At 45.6% G+C, this 21,885-nt stretch overlaps 1 protein-coding gene across 1 annotated transcript in view; it reads right to left on the bottom strand.

Moving 5' to 3' along the window:
* Positions 1-2,223: 2,223 nt before the first annotated feature.
* cathD (cathepsin D) overlaps positions 2,224-21,885 on the bottom strand; it is a 28,728-nt gene continuing 9,066 nt past the window's right edge. The window contains exons 3-7 of the mRNA XM_075698747.1: positions 17,225-17,348; positions 15,856-16,297; positions 8,160-8,304; positions 6,355-6,453; positions 2,224-2,652 (exon numbers count right to left, since the gene is read on the bottom strand). Of these exons, the coding sequence (XP_075554862.1) occupies positions 2,491-2,652; positions 6,355-6,453; positions 8,160-8,304; positions 15,856-16,297; positions 17,225-17,348 (972 nt within the window). The 3' untranslated portion in view covers positions 2,224-2,490. The remainder of the gene's footprint in view (positions 2,653-6,354; positions 6,454-8,159; positions 8,305-15,855; positions 16,298-17,224; positions 17,349-21,885) is intronic.

Here is a 21,885-nt window from a genome sequence, read left to right on the forward strand (position 1 = left end):
GTATTTCCGACTGAAATAGATCACAACGGTACAATAAATGTTCGATGTTCTCTTCGACGCCGCAGACGTCGCATGCAGCACTGTCGGTAATTCAAATCAAAGTAGTGTACGCCTTCGTGAAAACCACTCTCAACCACAGCCGGTATAGAAGCGATGCTTCACGTCGGTGAAGCCCGGGTGGTGGTCGAAGTTGGAGCGAAGGGTTCAGTTCGTACAACCTGGTGCGCCTTATATTTGGAGTGTTACACTCTGTTAAAGAAGGTTTGCGTGCCAGGTGACGAAGCTGCCTTGCAGCGTCAATCCTAGAAAGAGGAATGGGAACGCTGTGTTCTTGATGTGACTCTCGGGCAGCTTTGTCTGCTTCATAATTTCCACTGTGTGGGGATGCGCGACTCTCTCGCGTCCCCTGATATGTTGTTTTCTCGCATAGCTCCCGTCTCCTGTAATCCAGCTTCGCCGCGTGGCTTTAATGCGGCAGTCGGTGTGCTTGCAGGGTAGCACGAGAAATGGCGCTCTGCTCTGCTAACGCCACGTAACGGCGGGGTTACTTGGCCGCAAAAAGTAGAAGGTCCTTCCTCTTTGGCGCGGGTCGGCAAGCTGCGCGGGCGTTCTGCGCGTGCGCCGATCCATGCTTCTGCGAGACCGTCTCGCGATGCCTACCCCGGAATGGACGAACACGATCGTTCGAACGCGCCACCGTTTGCGTGACCGTACGCGCGAACGACCAGACGTTGGGATCCAGCATGGGGCGAACTTATTCGCTTGTTATCCGGTCGCGGTGAGTCAGACTTCCGCGATTTGTCGCCCGCCCATGGGCATGTTTTGTGGATAGCGACTCGGCTAGCAGGCATTAGTCTATGAAAGGTGCAATAAATGCCCTTGTGATTGTTTGCACTACTGTGTTGTCGCTCCTTTGTCCCAAGAGCACGGGTGAGAACCCCACACCTGATCCCGCAATGGCCAGGTAGCCACTGGAAAATAGTTTCGTGGCCTTTCTGTTTGACGTCGCGGTGAAGTTTGACAGTTTCGTATGTTAGCTGTTCGTGGGCTCCACGTCTGAGAACTGACTGCTTGCTGTGTAAATCCGGTCTTGAGTCGGAAAACATGGCCCATGTCCCAGGACTCTCCGTGTCAATAAATTGAAGCGCACTGCGCAGAGCTGTGAGTTCTGCAGCCACGGACGTCGTGACATGCGACGTCTTGAGTCGCAGTGTTATTCCTCTTGTCGTTATAAATACAGCACCGCCAGAACTGGTCGATCCGTGAGTGTAGATGTGTACGTGGCTATTGTACCTCTTGTACAACAGGAGTAAGCTCAATTGTTTTAGTACCGGCGGTGGTAAATCTGACTTTTTCTGAAGTCCTGGAAATCTGAGGTGTACTTCAGAACAGCACAGACACCATGGAGGAGACACCGATCTTGCCTCAGGTGTGTACCCCAATGTAAGCGAGGCTCGATATGCACTGACAGTTATGCTAAGTGAGGTGCGGGGTCTTTGCATGGTGAGTGCGGCGAGGTGGTGGCAAGGGGTCCGGGCAATGTGCCTGACATGTGCACGCATTGTCTCGACATATGCGCGTCGTGATTGAATAATCTTGAGCAATTTTAGCGAAGTCCGACAATGGCGGCACAGGGTCCGCATAAACAGCTTCACTGTAAAAAATAACTGATGGCTGGACACGATTTGCGGATTATTTGTACTGGCGACAGCAGTGATGCAGTCAGCAACTTGATCTCGTAATCTGTCATCAGGGTTTCACCTCGTAACCGGCTCCCTCGCGATCTTGTGACGGTACACTTACGTGATCATGGAAACGAATGACAGTGCTTGTAATACCATAACTAAAAACGGTGCATGAATGTTGCTGGCGAATAAGTGCACACGGAGGCACCGTACGCTGCACGGATGGAAATATTTTCGGGAAATCGGTGCATCGATGAGTAGAGCGCTGACATGCTCAGAAAAAATGTTGTGGCAGAAGGTGCCACGTGTGCAAGCGGCGCGGGCACCAGCGTAATTTATTTACGAGTAGTTTCTTTCTTGCTTTTTTAACTTACTGACCGCATGGGTCGTTGGACGGGAATGTGGAACGGATTGGAGGAGGAAGACAAAGGCGCAACTCGGCGAAGCTCGTCATGCAAGCGACATTTCACTTCTTACCACAGCCTACTCCTCGTGTGTTCATTAGGAAAAAATAACACCATCGCCCTTCGACAAAACATTTCGGATGAAATGACTGCTGCTTTATTTTGACCAGATGCAAATCGTGAAATTTGTTCATAAAGGATTTCGAGGCCACGATGTGAAAGCGCTCGCAGTTAGTGGACTGCGATGGGTTTTGCATCGGAAGGTGCGTCCAAGCTTTGTAGGAATGTGCGATGCGAAGCTGTGATAGCACACACAAAACGGTCGGACAAAACAAATATATCGAAACTGTCTCTGCGAGGCCTCCATTGGGAGGAATGACAAGTTTCGAGCTCGGCGACGCCTAGCGGGACTCGGCGAATCCGACGCGGTCGTTGCCCCTGTCGAAGATGGTGTAGTAGCGGCCGATGAAAACGTCGCCAAGGATCCACAGGGGCCCCATGGGAGCCGGAACATCCAGGCCGATGAATCCGCTCAAGCAGAGGGGGATGCCCGTCTGGCTCACCTGCGCGAGAACCAATTCGTTAACGGGGTGAGTGCTAGCGGCGGACGAGAACGCAAGGCCAGCAGAGGTGCAATATATATATATATATATATATATATATATATATATATATATATATATATCGCTTCTGCGACACTTGTGACAGAAATCTATCTTGCTAGACAATTTCTTGTTTAATGATTCTGTACGTCGCTGGCAAATGGCAAATTACCTGATGACTGGAAGACAGCCCGAATCGTTCCTGTATTTAAGACCGTCTTGTTGTAAGTTAATTGAGAATATCACCAATAAACAAATTAACCAGTTTCTCGAGAAACACTCAACTCTAACACCTCACCAGCACGGCAAAAAAATAAAAATAAGGAAACTATGTGGTGTCGCGTGCCGGAACCGCGATCTGATTATGAGGCACGCCGTAGTAGGGGACTCCGGATTAATTTTGACCATCGGGGGTCTTTAACGTGCCCCCAATGCACGGGACAGGGGTGTCTTTGCATTTCACCCTCATCAAAATGCTGCCGCCGCGGCCGGTATTTGATACAGCGACACAACCATGGCTTCAGAAAAGGATGCTCAACGGTAAGCCAGCTCATTACGGTGATTCACTCACTAGCCTCTTCTCTTGAGATTAACGGACAAGTAGACATGATTCTTTTAGATTTTAGCAATATATTCGACCGTGTACCTCAGGATTCACTCATAATGAAATTAAGAAGTGTAATGCTTCTACCTATTCTTACACATTGGGTTACTGATTACTTGAGCAATTGCAAACAGTATGTAGCGATCGACGGGCAACAGTTTGACTGTCTACCAGTGACATCGGGAGTAACACAAGGTAGTGTACTCGGACCGCTACTTTTATACATTAATGATCTTGCAAATGCAGTTGACTCAAACACTAAACTCTAATGCTAGGATTGTTCGTAAGAACATATCCCAGCCAATCCTGATGCTGGACCAGACTTGTATACGTAAAGAATTGCTTGTAATCAATTATATGTTTTTCTAATTTCTAACCCCCTTCTCTCTCTCTTAGGGCCTTTCAATCCCTCATCCCGTACCCCATGAGGAGCAGCACGTGGGCGACTCTCTCTGTCTCTCATTTCAGAGGATCGCTTTTTTTTTTCTTCTTGCCTATTTGCCATTTCACGGTCACGCAATATAGGCTTCTAAGGTGTTTTCGTAGGGAAACGAATTTCTAATCAGCAAGATTCTACTTCATGCGCACGCGCTTCACATTTAACTTTCGAGTGATAGGAATTTGTTTCGACGGGTGGGCACTCTTCGATGAGCCGCTTTGAAAACGTGGACATTAGCTGGGTTTCTTGGCAAACCCATGATAAACTGTCCTCGAAGGCATCGTGGACAGTGCGAGAAATACAAAGGGAAGGCGCACGACATTATGGAGGTGGTTGTGTGCCCGGTTTCCTTGTGCGGATTATTTGGCGCCTTTCAGCATCTCTTAGGTGAACTATAGCTAGCTCAGGAACAAGTGTTTCGTCGGCGCGAATCTTGTTTAAACTGTGACGACGGTGACGTGCAGTAAATGAAACAGGAAGAACAAATACCGGTTGCCGCAACAAGATAGGCCTTGCTCAGCGGAGGCGTATAGCGTAGACCTCCCCCTCCTAGTGCGTATACATGTCCTCCCCCCCGCCTTCCTTGCGCGTATCATTACACGGCGCGCACCATGCCCGCCTTCCTCTACCCGCCGCCTCAAGCCACCATATTTCCCGGCTCACTCTCACAAGCTTTCGCTCGCACCTTCAGCATATAGCGCGCATGCCGCGATTTTATCGCACTTGGACTTTATGCGGAACATCACGGCGACGCCGACGGTGGCGGAAATTCGCCTGGAGTGTCCATATATTTGCTATCGCAATAAAATATCGTCGGGATTATTCCATTGCTGCCGATACGCTGCCAGTCGACAGGCGTATCGAGTAGAATTGCAATAAATACTCTGGACGTTTTTGTTCAACATGTCGTCACAGTGTGTCTCCACCAACACTTTTAGTTGCGTCGACTCCTTCCTGCCTGTCTGTTCAAAAACTCAAATCAAAACGAAAGGTAAGGCTGCATGCCATCGAAGATCCGCGTCACAATATTTCCTGTTAAATGATTTCAAACGGCGGATGATACGCTTATTATCCGCTGCTCGGAGACGTTCGATTCATAGATTATTTATACTAGAACCACTATACGCTCATCCCGGAAAGTAGCCACAATGCATCTAAGTGGTTATGGCGTTCAGCTGGTCAACACGATGCCGCGCGAGTTCGATTCCTGACTGCAGTAACTTCGTTCCCGACGTATGCATGGGTGGATTAAAACGAGAGGGGCTGCTAGGGACAACCGCATCCCACCCCCTTCGGCTAGTAAAAAAAAAAAGAGTAATGTGGAACAACCAATAGAATTTTGTCTCTCCGCTATTTGTGCTGCTTTTTGAGCACGAAGCGTTCTCTTCAATCAATTAAGCGTGTTTAAATTTTGTCCAGCACCAAGCATCATTAACCTGCGTCCATCGTAATTTTTTCTTTGCTCTAAAGACAATATGTATTTGAAATACTTTATTTTTGAATACTTTTTATATGGACTAATTTATTTCAATGAACGTGCAATGCGACTAATATTAATAAAACAAAATTGCACTGAACTGGAGGAAGTCATCAGCTTCAATGTCCTCCAAGGCGTGTGATAAGGTACACAATTATATCACTTTCGGAATTTGTTCCCCGTATAAAGAACATATTCAACGTTTCATATATAATGCATGAATTTCATTAACATACTACAAAAATCTTGTCGTTTCGAAAAATCAATTAGCCACAAGAATAATAATAATAAAAAAAAACTTCCCGCCACCCCCTTAAGGTAGTCCCTGGACGGATGCTCAGTTCAAAAACGCTCTTGTTTGGGTGCGCACGAAAGAACTGCAAGTAAAAATAATTCAGAGCGGCCGAACTGCGGCATCTGTTACAACCATATTTTGTACTTAAAAGGAAGAAGTCCGGACACCGACCAAAATAGTTTAAAATAGTTATTCACGTTTCGGCTATTCGTTGTCTTTAGGGAAGGATTTGTGTGTGTGTGTGTGTGTGTTTTCCCCGGCAACGATAGTAACCACATTTACACTGATGCGTTAGAAGTGTCACTTTGCTACCCTGCAGTGGGGTTGGGAGATAGGGCTTAGAAAGTGGACAGAGATGAAAGGGTTAAAAATATACACACACGCCGTTTTTCATGACACTGCTTTGCATTATGGGCGAGACTGCATTGATTTTTGCGTCTCAACACGCCGACTCGCCCGCGAGAAATTCCTGAAGAGTCGTCTTATCAGCTAATTGTCATATAATTTGTTTGGTGAGGTGAGGCCAGATGACATGGTAAAAACGTATTAATTAGTGAGTTACGAGGAAAACAAAAAAATGACTGAGTTACTATAGGCCAGTGCGAATAACATGAACTATTTTAAACCATTTTGGTCAGTGTCCGGACCTCTTCCTTTTAAGTATGCATCATCCCGACCAGACGGGCTTCCGTCATACTCTCGACTTCAAACTATATTTTGGTTGTGGCACGTGACTGATACGTGCATGCTCCTCAAGAACGCCAAAGAAGGGTTTGGAAAACACGACTACGCGAACGGAGAGGTTAACTAAAAAAGAAACGAAAAAAAAAAAACCCGGAAGTACTCGCCTGCAGAACGTAATCTTTTCCTTGCAGCATGAAGTCTTCACCGTTCAGGGTGAAGGTGATGTTCGGCAAATTCGGTATGGACTTGCAACTCACGATGTACTGCAATAACAGAACAGAGACAATATAAGCGCTGATTGCATAATTCAGAAACGCGCCATTTATGTTTAAGCCCTAATACACATCAAAAATAAAGGGAACCACAGCCCCTTGCCCAACTTGTAGGCTGCGATGAATCTTCTGCAAAAACTCCATGGAAGGTAGCTTTCCTGCGCCACAACAATTCGAGCACCATTTGTCACGGTAGCTCAGCGTATAGGACGTTGTGCCGCCGAGTGCGCGGTCCGACGAAGGCACGATTCCTGCAGCTATGGTGGCCACATTTCCAAGGGGGCGAAATGAATTAACGATTGTGTATTGCAGCGAAGATGTTTGCCTCCAGGAGGTCGGTAATTTTCGTTTCCGCGTCCGATAGCGAAAACGTGTGCCAATGCCGGCGGCAGTGCAGGCCAGGAACAGTGTCTCGTAGCCCCGTAAGGCAGAGGCTTCAATCAGTCAGCAAAGGGAAGCGAACAGTGCATACGTTCTTTGGAATGACGCATAGGACATACAGAACAGTCATAAGTTTCAACAAAGTACAAACACAGAACAAGCATCCGAACCATGTTTTTGATGATAAGGCGCTCCTGATAACAATGCGAAGCACGTAGCACTCCCCGCATACGTTTCCCCATAAAGATTACCGTTGCGCAAGCTGCCACGGCGATCGATGGCAGCTTGCGACGTGGGGAGTGACGTCCTTGGCCTTCCGTATATGAAAGAACCAGCCTGGCAACTGATGTCAATGTTGTTGCAGAACCTCTATGGGCCACGACGTGCTGTTAACATGACCAATACTTCCATTAATACTATTACCCTAAATTACCATTACTCTAAAGCAGCAGCAGTTGTAGTACGTGGTGGGTTTTGACAGCTACGCTGGACAGCCAATTTCGCTGGGCCGAGATGGTGAGTAAATTTTTAGGCATGATTACGCGTTGAAGAATTTCAGTTGGTAAAAACTAACCTATAGCTTTCCACTAGAAAACAGTGGAGCTTCGGGACGCTAGGTTATTATTACGTTTCAAAAGTGGTGGCAAGCCAGTCCGCTGCAGACACTTGAGATAATCACGCGTACAGCCGCTTTATTATGCTAACAGTCAGTGTCGCGCCAAATTTAATACTCAGTTTCGTCATATTGACGGCCTCATACAAAAATGCCGCTGCGCAGAGAAGCTTACTTGGAGGTCAGCTTCTCTGCGCTATGGCTGCACCCGAGTACGCGCACACATATCCTACAGATGTTTTCTGATGCAAAGGGCCCGTAGTCGTCTACAGGTAAAGAATGTATCCCACAAGAAGCCTGCTCTTCGTATCTCTATGCTGCGAAACACGGTACGAAGAGCAGACGCAATGGTTGAGTATCAACGAACATGCCGCAACCACAACACCACACGCACCAACAGAGGTGATCGGTAGGTGTGGGCACGAAGACAGGACAATGACGTACATTCGCGGCAATACGGGGTAGTTCGAAAACTGGATTAAGGAACTGGATTGATCCCCACTTCTCGCGCTGACCTGATGCATTAGAAAAGAAATTCATTAACGAATGATCTAAGGGAAACTGCTTGTCGCGGTACGCTACATAACGATAGATTATGGGGGCTGAGTCTTATAGTTGCGCGTTTGTCGCTTCCTACATGTCGAGACAATGAAGCGATCCTTGACGATTTTGGCGTATTGAATCAGGGAAAGGTAAGTGTTACCTCTCCCGAGGTGAAAGGAGCAGCTCCTATGGCCAAGTTGAGCTTCTGGATTTCAGATGACGGCCCAGCGATCAAGGAAGTCCCAGTGTCAGCGATGGCTTCGCAGCCTCCATTGCAGAAGGAAACGTTTACTCCCACTGTCACACTGCGAAGATAAAAAAAAGTATGGGCGCATGGCTGTTACCATATTCAGTAACACGGTCATGACGCTGTAACGAGTTCCACCCTCGTCAATCCTTTCGCAGTCAAAGCGTCTCAACCAAATGCTGAGCACACTGATAAAGAGCAGCCAGCGATAACGGAAAGCACTGAGTTGAGTAGTTAGTATCACAAGTTTCCGCGTATTTTGCCTAAACTAAGCTGCTATCCTGACAGTGGCTGTGGTAGAAATGATTATGCTGTACGCTCTCACACTACGGCCACGCTCATTTAAATCGCAGCGAGGACAGGCAAAGTGTTAAGCGTGGCTTTCTTTGAACATTAAAATATTTCTTTACAGCGAAGCTGTAACCCTCTACCGTCCAAGGAAATGTTCGTGTCGTTGGCGTAGTAAGCAAAAAAACTCCCCATACCTGAGCCGATCCCGGAGATAGTGCAATGCCGGGCCGACCCGCGGCGGAGGTGAAGTAGGCGCTAAGCGCTCCCCATACGTGAGCCGATCTTGGAGATAGTGCAATGCCGGGCCGACCCGCGGCGGAGGTGCAATTCGCCATTAAGGGGCCCGCATACACAGCTTCGCTGCTCATCCTTCTTCACTGAGTGGAAGGGCACTGAGTTCTTTTTTTTCTACATAATAAAACTTTCATAGCACCTCTACATACAGAAAGTGCACCACTACCGCTCGACTTCGAGAGCGAGCTGCGTGAATTTAACTGGTATGACATGAGAAGCATGTAAGACAAGGGACGAACGCAGTTATTAGACACACTGGGCGGTGCAAGAGAGTACGACACAAGCTATAAACTTTGCTCTAAAAGAATAAACATTAATGACGCGTTTGTTTCTTAGTGATGAATGCCAGGGCTGTTGGCATAAGTTAAAGCTCCAACGCGTCAAGGTAAATTGGAATGCTTCCACGTTTTCACGTTCGCCAGTATGAGTGACATTGACATGGTTGAATCGCAAGAAGCCAAGAAAGACACGAAGGATAGTATAGGGGAAATTACATGTACTTAATAATTGAAATAAAGAAATGATAAATTAAAGGTCCCTGAATAAAACTAAAAGGTAGCGACATGGTTTTATCTTGCCACCGCCGCTGCTGCGAGGAGCATGCGAGGAGGCAGGAGCGAAAGTCTGCGTCTTCCAATCGGTAGAGCGCCGTTGGATGGATGGATGTTATGAGCGTCCCCTTTGGAACGGGCCGGTGGGTTGCGCCACCAAGCTCTAGTTATTATACTACCTAATGTCCTACCTACGTTAAACAATAAAAAAAAACAAAAAAAAAGAACTATGAACTCCCATACCAAATTTTCTGATCCCCTATTGCGAACTGTGCTTTTGTACGTCTACGTTTTTTGTCGTTTCCCTGCTTTTCTTCCATCAATCCTCCAATCGCCTCTTACTAATCCCTACTGCGGACATGTTTACTTTTCCACTGCTCTCGCTGAACCCAAGGGCTTCAAGGAGGCCAGTGGTGCCTAAATAGGCCGCTGGGCAGGCGTTTTCACATTCTAATAAAACATGCTCCATAGTTTCCCTAGTTTACCGCAGCAAGCTCATGCTTCTTCTTTCTTCTTATATTTCGCTTTATATGTGCGTGTTCTAAGGCATCCTGATCTCGCTTCGAAAAGTAATGAGCTTCTCTTTGAGTTATCATAAATTGTTTCTTTCCTGATTTCGTTTTTCCTCTTAAGTAGTTACTCATGGCAGGCTTCTTTTCCATTGCCGCCACCCATGAGATTATTTCAACCTCTCAGACTTTCCGCTTGACCTTCTTTGTTGCTGTGTTGCCCACCCTACAGGCCGCATACTTGCTAGTAAGCTTCCTAGTCCTTTTCCTCCACTGTGAATCAATGTTTTTCCTGTGCAGATACCTCAACACTCTCCCAGCCCGTTTACTTTCTTCCATATTCCTCAGTCGTTCTTCATACTCAATTTTACTGCGAGCTTCCCTCGCTTCAAAACTAGTCCAGCCCATATCACCCTGCACAGCTTCATTTGTAGTTTTCCCGTGAGCGCCCAATGCGAGGCGTCCCACTGACCTTTGGTTCCCATCGAATCCTGATTGTACCCCCGATTTAAAGCAAACAACCGCATTTTCAAAAGTAAGTCCTGGAACCATTGCACCTTTCCACATACCTCTAAGCACCTCGTACCTATTGTATCCCCATAGCGCTCTGTGCTTCATTATGGCTGCCATTTCTCTTCGCCTTCACTGTTATTTTTTCCTTTGTTTCCATATATCTATTGCCTTCGTTTATCCATATACCAAGGTGTTTATATTCTGTTACCCGATCTATTTCCTGGCCCTGTATCGCCACTGTCTGTTCACTGTTTTCATTGAATGCCATAACACCTGATTTTCTAACACAATTTTAAACCTAAATTGTTGCCTTCCTGTCCGCAGATATTAGCCAGACGTTGCAAATCACTTTGCTTGTTAGCTAGCAACTCAATGTCGTCCGCATAAAATAAACCTGGAAGCTGCTGCTCAACTACTGAACCCGCCTGTTTGTATGAGAGATTAAAGCCGATATTACTTCGTTCTAGCGCTCTCTCCATCCTCACCATGTACACTATAAACAGCAGCGGGGATAAAGGGCACCCCTGCCTCAGTCCCTTGTTGATATGAACTTTCTCCTCGCTCCTCATCCGTTCCCATTCAACGCAAACAGTATCTTCTAGGCAAATCTCTCTCAAAAGCTGTAGAGAATCGTTACGTAAGCCTTCCCCTTCGAGAATATCCCAGAAAATATTGCGGTCTACATTGTCATAGGCTCCTGTAATGTCTAAAAAGGCCACATATAACGGTCTGCTTTCTACTTTTGATATTTCAGTACACTGAATAAGAACAAATAAGTTTTCATCCAAACGCCTACCTATTCTGAAGCCATTCTGAAGTTCTCCCAAAATGCCATTATTCTCTGCCTATGCTTGTAGCTTTAATTTGATTGCCTGCATTGCTAGCCTCTATATTATCGATGTAATGGTCAACGGTCTATACGAGTGAATTCCATCTTTCTCCCCCTTACATGTATAAATTAAATTCATTCTACTTTGTCGCCAACTGTCTGGCGTTCGTCTATATTTTAAAGTTTTTTGCCACTGCTTTCACCAGAGCTTCCTTACTTTTTGGTCCTAGTTTATTAATCAGCCTAACGGGAACCTCGTCTAGCCATGTGGCTGTGCGCTTAGGAATTTTGTCTTCGGCTTTCTTCCAGTTCAAATTTGTCAGCACCAGCTCCTTTTCCACCTAGGGCTCTTTCATGCTCTTTTTTTTCACATACAGCCTTGTCATTGCCTTGGAAAAATTCGGCTGTTATTTTTCGGATGTAATTTATTGCCGCTTCTCCTTATAGTCTGTTTCCATCTTCGTGTAGGATATGTTGTTGCATTGTTGTTGACTTCCTGCCTAATAATTTTATGTGGTTCCAAAATATTCTAGGTGCGGCCTTCTTTTTCTCACGTATTTCTGATAACCAACGTTCACTTTCACCTTTTATCTTTAGTGGCACCAGTATTTGAACCATAGACTTTTTCTCCCGGTATATTTCCCATTTACTGGTTACTTCATCCTGCGGTAACTTCGCCTTCTTTGCCTGCCTGTGTTCTCGAGATGCTTTCTGTCGTTCGGCGATCGCTTCTCGTATCTCCCTGTTCCACGAGCTTTTCGGTTTCTTTTTTCCTTTCTAACAAACCTGTTGTTTCTCTTTCCGCATTTCTGTCGTTATTACACTTAAAAGCTCATTATAATCCCACTCTTTATTTGGCCATTTGCCAAGTTTTTCCTCGACTCTAGTGACTATATTTGTTGTTTGTTCAGCGTTCAAATTTGGACTGACCATTTTGCATTGCTTGCTCTCTTTCCTAACTATATATCCTATTTTCAATATGATGTGTTTATGATCACTCCCTATGCTGCTATACCCTTCCTCATCAATGACAATTTCTCTCAACTTATCAGGAATTCCTTCTGTCATCAGACAGTAATTAATGGTTGATTGCCGGTTTCCCACTTCCCACGTGATCACGTATTCACGATAACGAGGTTATGTTGCTCACAAAGGTCTAGCACTGACTTCCCGTTGTGGTCGGTATAGCCATCTAAATCCTGTATGTGGGCATTCATGTAACCTAATAGGACAATTTCAGCACCATTCCCGAAACCCTTAATATCAGCGCTTATGCATTCCACTAACTCTTTATTCTTCTCTGTGCAATTACTTCCGGTTCACAAATACGTAACGCCCAGCCAAGTTTTTTTTCCCCACTCATTGTACCTTATAACCAAAGATGCTCTTGACATTTTGAATTTACTCTTTTCCATTTTGCTCCCTGATGGATGAGCATTCCGACTCCCCCTCCCTTTCTTTCCGACTTAGTTCTGTTGTACCCTTCCCAAACATAATTCTCAATCACTGGCGGCTCTTCCGAGTCTCTAAGGTGTGTTTCTGTAACCGCGTACACCCCTATTTGTTCTCTATTTAACTGCTCCTCAATCTCTGGCCACTTTTCCTTTCTTCTGCCGCCCTGCATGTTTATGTAGCCTATTGCATGGCGAGCTCTCTTTCTTGCTTTCCTCCTTTTTCTGTTATTTACGGCGATGCTATACTGAGGTTCCCTTAGGGGAACCTCTTCATTACTGCTATACTCTAGCCTCTTGAGTGCCCGTGGGCCCCCGTCACGTGGTATATTTAGCGCCCTCTTCTTTTCCGCGTTTCGGCGCGCTCACCACCATGACAGTTGGCCGTCGAGTTTTCGCTGCGAGGCTTTCGCAAGGGATTTCGTATGTTTTGACTAAGTTTCGTGGCTAGCCGCGTCATTGAAAAACTCAGTGTTTGTTTTGTTTTATGTTAGGGATTGATTTTAAGAGTACTGGAGGTGCAAACTTGTACGAATGGAGCTTTTTTCATTGTTGACGGGGTACGGAGCTCAGGCATGGGTAAGCTTATGCACGGGCGCTATTCTCGGTGCTCCTTCAGATTTGTTATCCTGATCGCGCTATCGTAAACAAATGTATGAAGCTATGGATGGCGTAGGCTGTGTTCTGTCATATATCGTTCTAGAAACGTTACACCTGTTATTGTTGTAGTAGTTGAGAGTGCGTATCTTTGTCAGTCCATGCTTTTGTTAGGCGCTGCAAACATATTTTGTGAGGACGAGCTGTTCACTACCAGTGCAAATGAGTTTGCAAATGAGGCTTTCTCCGCAGGATAAAGTGGTGCACGACTTTCTTGGCTCAACTTAACTTGTAACTGCGTAAAGAAAAGGGGGAAGTGCTCATTGATGGAAACCATTTCTATGTGTAACTTTCGTCCTTGCATACGCTTTGTTGACAAATGAAGTACAGATTCACTGTGATGTTTGCGCTTGAGAGCCAACGGATCAGTTTCACTTTATAAACAAATGCCAGCGTCATGACGAAACTACGAGAATAGCCGAGATGCTTCGCGCTGATCGCGCATGTTTCTACATGACGCTCGCGTTATTCAGGCGAATATGTCACGCGCCTTGCGTTCTGTCATCATGGTACTAAGATCGTTAAGTTTTGAAGCTGCACAAGCTGGACACACGGTAGTCGATTGGCTACACGCACGTACACACGCGCGCACTTCGAGCAGCGCAAACGCATCCGAGTTGTTGAATCGGCAGCTACATATTGCACACACGCGAGCGCATCGCCTTTGGCGTGTGCCACCGAAACCTTAATCGCAGTCCTCTCACACCGGGCAAGTGTCTTTAGAAAGCCAAATAAAGAATCTGATCAATGCAGTAGAAATAACTCGCGAAGCGGGTTGATCTGCGCAAGCCGCGACAGTGTTTTTGCCTACGAGTACAATACATGGCCGTGGACGACATAGCACTCAAATAAAGCTCTGGTATGTATATAAACATACTGTACATTACGTATACTTTATTGGTGAGACAAAGAATTCTGATTCTTGTGCTAGTACTCGACACTAAAAGGAATTTGTCCACCAAACTGTCTTCAAAAGCCATCTTCTAACTGGAAGCAGGCAGCACACCCTTAGCCATAAAACAAGCGCGCAGTTACGCGCCGAAAAAGCACAAAAAACATCTGCTTCTGCCAGTTTCATAGCGTTCCATCATCGCTCCTAGCACAATAATCAAGCCTTAAATACGGTAAAAATTCATGCGCAAACACCCAACAACAATTTTAATGTCTCACCTCATGTAACTGTATGGGCGGCTTCCGAGCCAACAACCAAACTGCGAGGGCGAGCAACGAGACGAAGAGCGAATTGCGAGAAGGCCAGGAAAAGGAGAGGCCGGGCGAGGAGGAATGTCGCTACCTTTTAGTTTTACTCAGGGACCTTAGTTGCAGCCGGAGTGCCGCCCCCCTCCCTCCCCTCTCCCCGGTGCCTCGTAACATTGAGTGTCTCGCGCGCGACGCAAGACGGTGCGCTTCCTCCTCACTTTCTTCCCATTCGCGCGGGCGAGATTGAGCGTCGTCGGCTCCCCTCGCATGCCTTCACTCACACAGCGTAAGGCGCGCGGTGATGATATTATCGCCCTTGGACTTAATACGGGACATTACGGTGACGGCGACGGCAGAAATACGCCTAGAGTGCCCATGTAATTGCTATGGCAATATAAAAAAAGAAAAACTGGGCGCAGGGGGCACGAACCCATGTCTTTGCATTACAAGTGCGATGCTCTTACCAAGTGAGCTACCACGTCGCCGTTTTGCTTTCCTCTTTCTGGGGTATTTATGTTTACCTGCTAGAACTATACCTGGGAGTGTTAGCCAGCGCCACACCTCATGGCCTTGACGGTGGATGTAGAACATCCTTTTTTGTCACAGGCTTCACGTGTACATGAACTTTTTGTGTGGCGCTGGCTAACACTCCCAGGTTTGGTTCTAGTAGGTAAACATAAATACCCCAGAAAGGGGATGAGAAAACGGCGTCGCGATACCTCAAATGGTAAGAGCATCGAACACGCAATGCGAAGACATGGGTTCGTGCCAGTTGTTTGTGCGTCCACTTTCATTTCCATTAATTTATCATTTCTATGTTTTAAATAATAGGTACATGTAGTTTCCCCTATGCTGTCCTTAGTGTCTTTGTTTGTTGGTTCCTTATGGTATGACTAATAAAAATCGGGCCCTCAGTTTCCTTTCTTCTCGTTCATTGGCATCGTTGAAGATCATATACGTCAGGTCTTCAGGGCACAACATATGCAAAAAGAAGTGATGCCAGAAATTGTACGCATTAAAGTAACTATTCCTGAGGTGTTAACCATTTTTACCCATTTGAGCTGCACTTTAAGACATAATGACATATGGTGCAGCCAGCTTCGTATAACACTGCACTGTGCAGCTAGATGGGCAAATCGGTTAAACGTAAATTTGCATTGTGGAACAAAAGGTTGCTCGATGACATGCTTTATAATCCCGGCTGCTTGCTACTAATAAATATAGTACATGGCTGCACGAGCATGCGAACATAAAGGTTTTCTTTTTTTCCAAATATTTTTGTAGTATGCGTCGTCCTGGAGTTGAAACACGCACCTGTCCATGTGAAACTGCCAGTAGCCCTTGCGGGTGACGGGCACGTAGGTGATGTTTCCGGTGTAGTGTGCCTCGTCGATGCCACCGAAGAGCACTTCGCCGCCGTTGGGATCCGAGGCGTTGCGGTCCAGGTAGACGGAGAAAACAGGCTTGGCGGCCACGCCCTGTGCCACCATGTTGTCGAAGACGGGCGGCACGCTCAGTACCGAGATCTGCGGGTAACCCAAGCCCAGGATGCCGTCGAACTTGGCCGCGATGAAAGCCAGACCGGACTCGCGGAGGATCTCGGCGAACGTCTGGCTTTGCACCCTCACGTCGCCCAAGCCGAACACATCCGTGCTCAGCTCGCCCTTGACGCTGCCACTGCCGTAGCGGATCTCGAACTGGGTGCCATTCTTCACGTACGTCTTCGAGTTTGAGCTGTGGTACTTGTGGTGCAGCACTGCAAAGGCACGAGCACTACATGTCGGGACTAGTTTGCTCTACCGGTTCTATTGCGGATGCAGATGCTACAGAAGCGCGTCCCATAACAAAGCCACAGCGTTTCAGACGCTGTGATTCGGCATTCGTAGCAAGCGCCGAGTGGGGTCACTTCACAACTGTCAGCTAGAGCAGGCAAGTTTGACAGCGAACGTTGTTGGGACATGCGCACCGGGTGCGCGGAAATTCGTTCGATGTACCTGGTATATCAATATATTTGCGTATAACGAATGTTTTATTCAGCGTGAACCATCTATTTGTTATAAGTGCGCATGTTCGTCGCAAATCAAAAGCGAGAAAAAATGTTTCTTTTATTTGAGTGGGGGCAAGATGACTCATTTTAACTATAAGCTCCAAGTAAGTGTTATTTTCATTTTATTTACAAAAGCTATTCACTGAATTGCATAATGTAAACCGACAAAGGCCGAATACCTTTACCTCCAAAGCCCGGCATTACAAAATTAATGTTTCAAAGTACACTTGAGTATACTAACGCCTCGCCACGTTTTAGCGACGGGGGCCTGCCAATTTGGCAAGTTGCTTCACACGACCACGGTCGCGTATACATGGCGCTTGAAACCGACGTGAGGCCAAGCACATATTTGATTGATAGCAACCACGGCACTTCCAGCCTCGCTCATACATAGTCGCGCGTACGTGATGTCAGAACAACATAAGTAATAAATTGAGCATTTTTAGCGCCCATCGGGAGGTTCATAGGGAATAGTTCGCTGTTTACCAGTGCTTTATAGTCGGATTTCACGGTACACATACCGTCTGCTTGTCACACGAAATAGTGAGTGAAAGAAACATACATACACGATGGCAGCTTTCGCCTGACAACACTGAAGCTTGCAGTAAGTCTGGTAGCAAAAAGTGATGCACTTACTGCAGGCGATGTTGGTGAACGGGCACTTGCTCGAGGGCACCCATAGATTGGAGGATCCGGTGTCGAACACAACTCTAAAAACTTGCGGCGGTGTGCCAAGGGTGATGTCCCCGTAGTACTGCGCCTGCATGCGTTGAATAAAGCAGTGAATTGAGTCCCACGTACAAAAATTAAAGTATGTTGTATTCGCATGTGAGCAACGAACAGATTTGAAGATAGTCAGAATCAATCCGGAGTCATCCACTACGGCGTCCCTCGTAACGCACTGCGCAGTCCGGAGGCGTTGAACTCCGTGGCTTAAAAGTTTCACCATAATCTGGCGAGTAGTTTTCTAGAAATGGAAGATCAAAGATTTTAAATATGCAATGAAATTTGGAGAAAAACATCCAATTTTATGTTTCCCTGTTTACCACAAGGGTGGGAAGGGTTCCTGGGAATTGCGCAAAATTTGTTTGTTTTAATTGCATCGTCGCTAAAACCTTTTTTTTGAGGGTTTATTTTCCTATTGTTCGTCAGGTCTTTGCCTTCTTAAGAGGGGCAGAACTCTGTCAGGTCGTTCCTTATAAGAGTATAGATGACAGCGATCTCGCAGAATACACGTGGTCTGATGCCAAGTGCACTCAGAACAGCACTTCTTGATGCGCTTTGACCATTGTCTACTTTAAATGCGCTTTTAGAATGTTGGGGAACAAGAATGTAGAGGAGCACTTGGGTGAAATTGGGCAAATATCTAAAACAGCCACGTGAACGAAATACACTACAGCAGCCCGCAAACTATGAAAATTTGCTGTGAAAACAAAGACGTCATAAACCGAAAACATTTTGCATATCAAGCTGCGTTATTCAATAAAACTAACGAATACACCGACCAAAAATATCTAAGACGACATGCATAAACAAAAGAACCGCGTCTTTTTAAGTACCAGGATGCCTGACTTAGGCGCCATTTATGAATTGTTTAGAGCAGTTGTCAATGCTCGCCATTGCACTTTTTTGTTCCTCAGACTGTGCAAACTTTTTTTGGTGCTAGAACCTACAAGATCTTTTTTTTTTCGTTTTATAACTACTTTTCCTTTTTTTTATTGCCCCGCTCCCATTATGCTGTTTATCGCTGTATCTTGTCGCACTGTGAATCTGTCCTTGTCAGTAAACTAACTATACTAAATTAATCTTTATTTAATCCAAGTTGGCGCATCGACACGACCTTTGTCTCTATAGCGCTGCGAAGGATTGATATAGCAGCAACACGTGCTCACGCTGCTATCTCTGTGCCATTGACATTGTCGACATTGTGACATTGACATGCCATTGTCGCTTGTGTCGAGACAGACACGGCAGTGAGGGAGTCGGAAACAGAGAAAGGAGACAAACGCTACGCGCTGATAATTTCAGCGATATTGATTCTGCTTAACAGCAAAACGCGCCTCGACCGTGCTTTTAAAGGTCGCTGTGGCCACTTTGCCGAAGCAGGCAGGAAATTTTGCGAAATGGTGAAGGATGTTTACGCAGTCAACAGAAGGCGTCAAGCATTAAATACAGACGAAGTCAGCCTATCATTCGTTCTTTTTTCGAGGGTTAGGGCGAGCGAGCTCCGGGGCGCCGCCGTGTTGGGCTGCCATAGAGCGCGGAAGTTTACAAGTACGTGCGCTGCCCAACTCACGCTCTCATAGTTAACATGCAACAAGCGAAGGAGTCGACTATAGCCTAGCGATCTTAAAGGGGAGACGGCCATGAACCGAAAGTAAGATGGTCTGTAAAAGTAAACATGTATAAAAGTGCATAATTTCGCACCTTTGACGTTCTTAGCCGCAAATAATGGCAGGAGACACGCGAGCTTGGATCTTCCTATGAGTTTTTTTTTTTTTGCTAGGTCTGAAGGCAGCATCGGTATTATTAAAAATTGCAAGGGGAATATACTTCAGCGCCAGGCGCCATGTTATATGCATGAGGTAACATGACACCTTGCATCCCAGCTGCATGCATATTCCTGGCTTCTGCAAATTTTGTTCCGATTGATGTAAACTTTACGTGTGACATTACTTCAGGCCTAGAATTAGCATTATCTACCGGGCAAATTAACGTCATTTGGGGCAAACAGGACCGCTTACCTATGAAAACGTGAAAATGCGCACCTTTTTAAGTGCTACCGTTTTTCGAGTGTACTTTCACAATGGTCGAGACACGGACGACGCGCGTATCAATAATGGCATTGACTATTTCAGATTTGTTTCGAACGAAGAACTTAATTGCTACACACATGGTGCTTTTGAAACAACCAACATTTAAAATGCTACAGCGGTTAGTTGAAAAAGACGGTAGACAACGTCTCTCTTTCTCAAATAATATCTTTTTTCTAAAAAACCTGGAAGACAAAGCTTGAAGCTTCGAAATTCCAATTCATTAAAATAGTGCAGAGGCATTTAAGTCATCCTGGGAGCTAGCAGCGTAGAACGGCACGATGGTATCGCTAAAGATACACAACGCCCTTACTAAAAACAAGTACGTGCTTGTTCGAAGCTAACGACTAATAATTTCAGATGTAAAACAACAACTTTTGGCACGTGCTCAATGACGAAACCGTGATTTTGATGAAAAGGTTAAGCATTCGAGACTAATTGCACAGCAAAATGTATCTTAACATGAAATTCCTTCACTCTGTCGTTGCGGCAATCAACGTGACTGCAGCGATGGCTGAAGGAAGAAGACACTATCGCTGCAAATGGTGCCACTGTAATATCAAATAATGTTGCTATCGAGCGTATTCAGATTTAACCCCAAGAGAACACAGTGGAAGCATTGATAAATAGTACCAAACAATACCGATTGCCGAATGTCACGTCTAAGCGCAATTTGAGCGTGAATTATTGTTTCTGTCGAAAAAGTCCGGCTCCTTGAGCGACACAGCGCGCTTTGCGTAACTTCCCGTTGCTTATGTACAATGCGGCAGGGGTGAAATTTGGTTTATCTTTTCCTTAGTATTATGTTCGATCGTCCACAGCTGGGAATGTGAATTATTCGAAAGCTATTAGAAAATATTCGCATTTGCGAATAGGAACAATTAGATTAGAGGACAAAATAAAATAGGACATTATTCGATTCGTTATTCACACTCCTCCGTATTTGACCTATCCCACCGTGCGATCAAGTCATGTTACACGACACGATTCGAAACAGATTAAACCTTTAGCACTCGCTCATCTACCACGTTCCGTGAAGAAGCGAGGTTTACCGTCAAATATAGCAGTTCTTTCGTATGGTACCTATAGCCGCACAATTCCTAGAACGCTTTAAAAAACGTGACATGTAAAACTGCCAGCATATTGTCTCTTTCTTATTTTTATAGAAATAAATGCCTAAATACAGGCAAGAATAGGAGGGAGTGGCATTTTTCCCCCACATTTTTCACATTAGCTATGCAAAATGTGCATTAAGATATAAGAGGGAGTGGCAAGAGACATGGGGGAGGAGGGAGTGGGAGTTGACACGCCGAGCAGCCACACCGGGTACCTCGAAGTGACGCCGCCTTTAGTGGCACATTGTTGAAATGAACGACAGAAAAAAGGAAGACGACAAGCGCTCAGATTGCATGCAATGTATTAATTGCAAAAAAAGAAGAAAAGAAAAATAGCCACACCGGGTACCTCGAAGTGACGCCGCCTTTAGTGGCACATTGTTGAAATGAACGACAGAAAAAAGGAAGACGACAAGCGCTCAGATTGCATGCAATGTATTAATTGCAAAAAAAGAAGAAAAGAAAAATAGCCACACCGGGTACCTCGAAGTGACGCCGCCTTTAGTGGCACATTGTTGAAATGAACGACAGAAAAAAGAAAGACGACAAGCGCTCAGATTGCATGCAATGTATTAATTGCAAAAAAAGAAGAAAAGAAAAATAGCCACACCGGGTACCTCGAAGTGACGCCGCCTTTAGTGGCACATTGTTGAAATGAACGACAGAAAAAAGGAAGACGACAAGCGCTCAGATTGCATGCAATGTATTAATTGCAAAAAAAAGAAGAAAAGAAAAATAGCCACACCGGGTACCTCGAAGTGACGCCGCCTTTAGTGGCACATTGTTGAAATGTACGACAGAAAAAAGGAAGACGACAAGCGCTCAGATTGCATGCAATGTATTAATTGCAAAAAAAGAAGAAAAGAAAAATAGCCACACCGGGTACCTCGAAGTGACGCCGCCTTTAGTGGCACATTGTTGAAATGAACGACAGAAAAAAGGAAGACGACAAGCGCTCAGATTGCATGCAATGTATTAATTGCAAAAAAAGAAGAAAAGAAAAATAGCCACACCGGGTACCTCGAAGTGACGCCACCTTTAGTGGCACATTGTTGAAATGAACGACAGAAAAAAGGAAGACGACAAGCGCTCAGATTGCATGCAATGTATTAATTGCAAAAAAAGAAGAAAAGAAAAATAGCCACACCGGGTACCTCGAAGTGACGCCGCCTTTAGTGGCACATTGTTGAAATGAACGACAGAAAAAAGAAAGACGACAAGCGCTCAGATTGCATGCAATGTATTAATTGCAAAAAAAGAAGAAAAGAAAAATAGCCACACCGGGTACCTCGAAGTGACGCCGCCTTTAGTGGCACATTGTTGAAATGAACGACAGAAAAAAGGAAGACGACAAGCGCTCAGATTGCAT

Source organism: Dermacentor variabilis, chromosome 1, assembly GCF_050947875.1.
Source record: "Dermacentor variabilis isolate Ectoservices chromosome 1, ASM5094787v1, whole genome shotgun sequence".
Lineage (NCBI taxonomy): Eukaryota > Metazoa > Arthropoda > Arachnida > Ixodida > Ixodidae > Dermacentor > Dermacentor variabilis.